Raw genomic sequence first — 7,500 nt, 5'->3', positions numbered from 1 at the left:
GTGCGAGATGTACCTGCAGGTGTTGTTTCTGGAGTCCTCAGGGCAGTGGTGGTAGCAGTAGCACCAGAGCAGGCGCTGGGGCAGAGCGGGAGCCGTGTCGCCGCTCGTCTCTTTGCTGCTGTCCGACGCCGCCTTCCCAGAATTCCTCAGCAACATGGCGTCCAGAACGTTAGCTGGAGGGCCAGAGGACACAACAACACTGTGAGAGGGCCAATCAGCTTTCAGCATCAAAACATCACACAGAAGTAGCCTTGACACGCATCTTTCTGATTTGAACTCCTTCTAGAACATACTGTGAGGAGATAAAACAGCTTGGGGACTTCCAGTGGACACATTTTCTGCGTCAACATGCTCTCCTCACACACAGTCCGTCAGTGTCAGGGGTGCTCTACAGACTCTAGGACGCTAATGCAAGTGCTAGCTGCTCTTTTCATTCACAGAAACGCTTATGCCATTTGTTTTTTTCGGCATGTCTGTGGGGAACAGATGCTCCCCAGCTGTGTGGCATGGATCAGTGTGTGTACGCAAGGCCCATTCCCTCAGCATGAAGCTCACACACACACACAAACACACACACACACACACACACACACACACACACACACACACACACACACACACACACCGCAGACACACACACATAGAGGAGGCTTTCCATTTACAGCCATTCACCTGTCAGAAAGGGAAGTGGTGTGAAAAACATGGCCGAGACTTGTCGGAATCCACTCCAAAAACAAACACCAAAAAGCACCCTTAGAATTCCTACTCCCCAGCATGTGAAATTGTTGATGTGATTTAGTATGTGCTGAGATACAGTTTACATTTGTGCTCCAAAAACTCCCATTTATACATGCTGTGGAACTACAAGCTCAAAAAGTACACGTTTCAGGACGCCTGGGTCTTTGAAACGGCAGTGATGATTGATGACTGTTGTCAGGGATGATGAAAATGGGCTGTGATGACGAATGTCATCTCACTGAGACACACAAGATGAACTCCATATTGTTTTTTCTGCGCGGAGCTGTAATATCTGCACATCGGGATGACTGAGCGAGGCCTCTCAATCAAGCGCTCAGCTGCTGGCTCAGTGCGGAGCTTCCCACAGAGAGGAGCGACGGGCCCTGCTGGGCAGGGAGCGGAGCCACACACACACATCTGAGTCCTCCGCTGTGTTTACGCACGCCGGGCGCCGCTGACCTCTCACCTGCCCGCCCGCTCGCCCGCCCCGGCCCACGCTGCGCGCCGTTCCTCCAGCTGCCCCCTTCACAAATAACCAGCGCCACGAGGAGACCCGAAGAGAAACTCTCGGCTCGGCTCAGGGGCCGCTGCGACTCCATGAGACCCCGGTCTCGGCGGGCGACGGAGGTCCGGTGAAACGCAACCTGGGTACTCGGTGTCCGGGCTCGCTAAGGGGCTCGCTGAGATGAGCTCAGAAATGATTAGTGAGAAGAAGAACTGGAGAAAGTTCCTCTGGGAGTAACCAGAGACACCCAACACCAACGGCACAAATCAAACATGGATTCTGAGAGCTGAGATCTCTGAAACCCACAATCAAAAGCGAAAATGGACCAGCAGAAGTATTTCCCCCCCAGGTTAAGAATACACCGTGAACAGGTTATAGAAGGCAGCAATGACAGTCAGGCGAAAACCTTCCAATAACACACCACCACTCAAGCCACCCAGCAGCCAACGTCAGGTCAAGAGACAGACTGGCCATTGGCGATACCACGTGGCTGTTGCATAACATCACCAAACATACACAAGCCTGTGGCCTGTCTCCTTACACCCACACAATCCCATCCAGGCTTGACTGCTGTGCTATGTGCCAGACGGCTTCCAGCGAGTGTTCATCTGTTGTGAAGGACAGAAGTGAAAAACAGGAGCAGCTACCAGACATAACAAGCTGACTTCCGTCTCCCGCACTGGACCCCCTCTGAAATGTGACCGACACACTCATCCTTATCTGTTTTGGAGATATTTGTTGAAACAAACCTTCTTAGAAGTCCTTGCATTCTTGCAGTCATCTTGTGTTGACAGTACATGGCTGACTGCAGCGATGGGAAGATCCAACGTGCATCCACACCACTGTGTGATTTCTGCTTTCCCTTAAACTCTCCTTCCCGGCCCTCAGATACTCATCTGTGTCTAATAACACTGGACTTGGCTCCATGGCCAACACGCTAACAGATGAATCAGATAAGTCAAGGGAGCATCCAGAACCTTCTCCAGTTATCCTTGCTACAATTACAGTTCTTTACAAACAGAACCTAGAATGCAGGTACTCTCCAAGGTCCCTGGTGGAGCTCTGCTGGTAACTGAATTAGTGAAATCACTTGGAAGTGTTTGCCAGCATTACACAGCTTTAGTCAGTGCAGATTGAAAAGAAGATTTCAAATGCACCTCCCTTGTATTTTTAAATTAAAAAAGCATACATGACAGTGATTAATCTGTCTCTTTTATCGGCTTTATTACACATTCTGAGCTAAAAGCTTGTTTTCCACAGAGAGGTTGACAGTAATAAAGTGCCGGGTTGCTCTAGGAAACTGACCAACTGGATCTGCATCAGGAATTTCAATCTTGTGTTTTCTTTTGAATCACAGTAAAACGAAGTTTGGAGAAACAGAAGATGGATAATTAGTACTGGTTTTCTTGTCAAGTGAATTAAAATGTGGGGCTTTGAAAATATAACATGAGCATCCACTGGGATATCAGTCGGAAAAAACAGCTTCCTTATCGTCAACAGGAGAACAGGCAGGACAGTGCTGCAAGAAAGCGCTCAGGGGAGAAAAGTAGGTCAGGCTTTCACTCACTTGCACACTTTCTGCAGTCGCACTTGATTCAATGTCTTTTTTTTTGGTGTGTGTGTGTGTGTGTGTGTGTGTGTGTGTGTGTGTGTGTGTGTGTGTGTGTGTGTGTGTGTGTGTGTGTGTGCGGGGTAGGGGGGGGTCCGTTTGAAGTTGACAAATCCCGGCAGGGTCAGAGCTAACCGGTTGTGAAAAAGGTTCACACATTTTGAGGTGAAGGGGAAAATTGGCCAGGCGGCAGAGGTGAAAATGTGAGTTGGCTAAATAAGACGGGATCTGTCAGGGAACGCAGTGGGAGCACGCCACACCAACAGGACGGGACAGGACAGGACAGAGGGGGTCAGAGGAGGGGTGGGGGTAGCCGGGCAGCGGCCCCCTCCACCACCATGTGAGCGGGAGGAACGGTCATGTGAGGCGGTGCTGAGCAGTTGACAAAACAGCCTGAATAATCCCACACCTGTGGACTGGTAAAGCAGCAGGCCTTCACTCTTTCTTCCACTCTCCTGCTCTCTCTCTCTACCCATCTCTCTCTCTCTCTCTCTCTCTTTACTTCACTATTTTACTCTTTTTCCTTCTCTTTTTTCTTTCTTTATTATTTCTTTCTTTATTTCTTTCTGTTTTCTTTGTGTGTCTGACAGAGGTGTTTGTGAAAGTGTGAGAATGTATGTGTTATTTTGTGTGAGTTTGTGAGAGTGTCTGTATGTATGTACTGTACTGTATGTGTGTGTGTGTTTGTGTGTGTGTGTGTGTGTGTGTGTGTGTGTGTGTGTGTGTGTGTGTGAGTGTGTGTGTGTGTGTGTGTGTGTGTGTGTGTGTGTGTGTGTGTGTGTGTGTGTGTGTGCGCGAGTGTGTGTATGTGTGTGTCTGTGTGTCTGTGTGTGTGCATGGAATATGTGCGTGTCCAACAATCCATGTGATTGTAAGAGTGTCTGTATGTGTGTATGCGTGTGTGCGTGCGTGTGTGTGTGTGTGTGTGTCTGAACTTCCAAACAGAGAGGAAGGCAAAAGGGCCCAGTGTCCTTTCTTTTTAAAGACACACCTCAGCTCTTTTCTCAGGAAGGTCAGAAATTCTTTTTCCAGCGTTGCCAGCTGTGTGGGAAGGCATCCGTCATGGCGAAGCATGCACCTTGCCGAGCGCGTGAGTGCTCTCTCTCTCCCCCCCCACGTCAGGTTCCCAAAACAAGGGCACATTTCTACTTTCGAAATGAATGGTGGAAAAGTGTCAGGCCAGCCAAACAGGACTTAGCTGTTCCCCCTCTCTCCTCTCCTCTCTCCTCTACTGTCCCTGTCCCGTCCTGTCCTGAGAAAACCTGACTGGGGTCAATAATGTTCCATGCTTCCCGGTAAACTGAGCCTCATCAGCCCACTTAGGGAAAGGCTATGTGCGCGCGTGCGTGTGTGTGTGTGTGTATACAGTATATATGTGTGTGTGTGTGTGTGTGTGTGTGTGTGTGTGTGTGTGTGTGTGTGTGTGAGACACAGCACCAAAAATAGTCTGATGAAAGCAATATGAGGAGCACTGTAGCACAACAGTGTTGGTAACAAAAAAACAAAAAAAACAATGACATTTGAAGAGCAAAACATCTGATATTCATTTCCGAGAATAAGACATAGAAACCCAAAACTTTTATTTGTGGGGTTGTTGACTAGCGAGAGGGAAAAACTTATGAGAGCTCTCCACGGCTGCTTCAGAGGTTGGGATGCCTTATCAAGAGGAAAGAAGGCGGGTAAGTGTTTTCTGCCATAAAACGTAAAGTAGAGCTAAAAAATGAATGTGCCCGTGAAGTTGAAGTTGTAAACACAGACGGCGATGCCGCGCAAGATTTATCTCTCCTACTCAGTAATGGATGGAGGCTTAACCCCTCCTGGACTCTCATTTCAATTCTAATGTAAACCCCCCCCCCCCCCCCCCCCACTTCTCCGTCTTCAAACGCCATGAATATCTCCTCACAGAAAGGCATAAATTGACCTCAGTGCGTATACTTCTTTTCCTTCTAACCCCTAACACACACGCACGCACGCACACACACACACACACACACACACACACACACACACACACACACACACACTAGTCTCAACCTTCCCCATGGCAAGTACTGTTTGGAGTTTAAAAGCTCTCCCCAACACCGCAGTGTACTGTCGGCCAGATTGATAGCCGCACTTGTTTTTCCTGCAGGAGAAGCGAGTCAGCGCTGATCCCCCGGCCCCCCTAAGGGCTGCTTTTCTCCCCACTGATAGAGGACCTTTTCGGGGGGTTGGAGGGAGCGGGGGTCAGGACATGGGACGCTTTCAGCACCCAATTAGCGTAGCCTCTGGCGCTAAAAGCCCACTTTTTAGCAGGCGCCACACTGTACACACAGCAGCTAGAGGAGCGAAGGGGGTGGGGGTGGAGAGTGAAGGGGCAGGGGGGGGAGGGGGGGTTACGGCCTGCTGGGAGTGTTCTCCGCGCTGTCTTCCAGTGTCAGGGTACACAGGGATCAGTCTCATTAATTACTGGCGCATGTCAAACAGCTAGCACACTCAACCCTTTTCACTCGCGGGGCAGAAACACTTTCACGTGTTCCAGAGTGCAATTATGTGCCACATATGCACTTACATTTGACAGTGGGGCCCCCCTCACAGATACTTCAGCCCACATACGCCTCTGTGTTTGACAATTGCATCCGTGTGGAGAGAAAGAACACATGTTCGGAAGTCTGAGCGGAGCGCGTTGCCCTTTTTTGCGGGGCCCTTTGCGTCTCGTGCTTATCTCCCCAGCTCATCCCCCTGTGCCCGCACAGACAAACGGGGAAGGTCAGCAGTGGCCGGCTCTCCAGCGCTCCTCAGGAATGCCTCCTCTGAACTCAGACAGGAGACGTGGGGAGACACTGAGGTCTGACCCTACACAAAGTCAGGAGGTGGCCTTGTACGCAGGTCTACAGAGAGGCTACTGGGTTCTCAGCAAACTGTGATGTGGAAAAAATCACACTCAAGGATTCAAAGGTAGTGTGTGCAGTGTACCAAGTACAAGTACAGTACATTCCTACTTAAATGCTTCGCCACAAACAAGATAACAAAGATTAACAATAAAATACTAAAAATTAAACTTAAAAATAATAACATCAAAATGAGGTCGCAAAAACTGGGACAGAGCAAGTGGCGATACATTATGAGGTTTGGACATTCTGACCAAACATGACCAACCAACAAGGTCAAGCCGCATCAGAAACAATGACACTATGGCCAAACGTAACACGGACCAGCTGTGTCCATCACAATGACATTACAGCCATACATGACACGGTCAGCGTAGTCAAGCCCGTGTCACCAGCCATGACATTCATCCCAAACGTCCGAGCGCTGTGGTGAGTGTGCCATGTGTGGCGTGAGTATGGACATGGCTCTGGTGGAATGCGGTAATGGGAGAGAGGGCCAACAGGGGGTGGCCGTCTTCCTGGGGACCCCCTGCGGTGTTTTTGACTCGGGTCTGTGCTGTTGGTTTTGACATTGTCCCCCCCCCCGCCACACACACACACACACACACACACACACACACACACACACACACCTCACCCACCCTCCCCCCCCCCCTTCTCTCTGGGGAGAAAAGCCCCTGAGGGCCAGAGGAAGTTATGCTCCATTAGTTGCCCTGCACACACAAAAGCCCTTCCCTTTCCCCTGCTCCTGTGGTTGGGATGGATGCCTCGGCCTCCCCCTGTCCTCCCGGCCCCTTTCAGGACCTGGCTCCTGGAGGAGGAGGAGGAGGAGGAGGAGGTGGGGATGGGTGAGGTCTTGGGGGGTGGAGGCAGGGAGGTGGGTGGTGGTTGGGGGGGAGGGAGTTGCTTTTGTTTACTCTGTCTCGTCCTTCAGTGGCAGGTGAGAGATGGCATCTCTACAAATGCATACCCCCCCCCCCACACACACACACACAGGAGGCCCCATTCCCAACAGAGGTGAGCTCAAGAGCCCTGTGACACCCCACACCAGCCCACATCAATAATCTTTTGTCACCTTATTTGTCCCCCAGACGGACATCAGAGGCATGGGGGGTGGAGGGCATGGGGGGTTGGGGGGGGCAGGGACAGGATGGACAGGACAGGTGACATGACATGACAAGACGAGAGGAGACAGGGCCCACATTAACCTGTCACTACAGGCTCACAGCATCAATCAAGGCTACAAGAGAAAAACACTTAAAAACGCACATCACTGTAACATGAGCACAGGGTCCAGAACACGCACGCGCACACACACACACACACACAAAACGGGGACTGCTTTATTAGTGGGGACTATATTGCAGGCCCTAGTAAAGACCTCAGAGGTCTATTAAAAGGCCTGCTAGTTTAGTTAAACCTACTTGTCACCCAGAGAAACATGAATAATAATAAAGACTAAAGAATGGGCCATGTGTCTAAGCCATTGACATGCCATTGATGGAACCACATTGAGTGTTCTCTTTATTTCTGTTTTGTGTGTTTGTGTGTTGGGGGGCGGGGGGGTTACCCGAGGGAGCTAAGTGTGGCGGTTGAGAATGTCTCCTCGCTGAATGACACCCTCGGAAGGGCTCCGGAACTTTCTCCTCGCCGGAGACCCAAAGAAGAAGAGGGAAAAATAAAGGCATAAAGAACCCCAGCTGGTCTGTTCAGCACGTCTTGCACTTGGCCATCTGGGCCTGTGATACTTCACAGTCTCGCTCACTCACTCCACACAA

General features: G+C 50.5%; 1 protein-coding gene across 3 annotated transcripts in view; it reads right to left on the bottom strand.

Moving 5' to 3' along the window:
• Positions 1-7,500, bottom strand: part of bmpr1ba (bone morphogenetic protein receptor, type IBa) — a 50,583-nt gene that overhangs the window by 10,868 nt on the left and 32,215 nt on the right. For all 3 annotated transcript variants that reach the window (XM_042100299.1, XM_042100301.1, XM_042100300.1), the window contains exon 3: positions 14-173. In XM_042100299.1, coding sequence (XP_041956233.1) covers positions 14-173 — 160 coding nt within the window. The remainder of the gene's footprint in view (positions 1-13; positions 174-7,500) is intronic.

Source organism: Alosa sapidissima, chromosome 8 (assembly GCF_018492685.1).
Source record: "Alosa sapidissima isolate fAloSap1 chromosome 8, fAloSap1.pri, whole genome shotgun sequence".
NCBI classification, from domain to species: Eukaryota; Metazoa; Chordata; class Actinopteri; order Clupeiformes; family Clupeidae; genus Alosa; species Alosa sapidissima.
The sequence above is the reverse complement of the archived record's forward strand: the minus strand, read 5'-3'. Positions and strand labels throughout refer to the sequence as shown.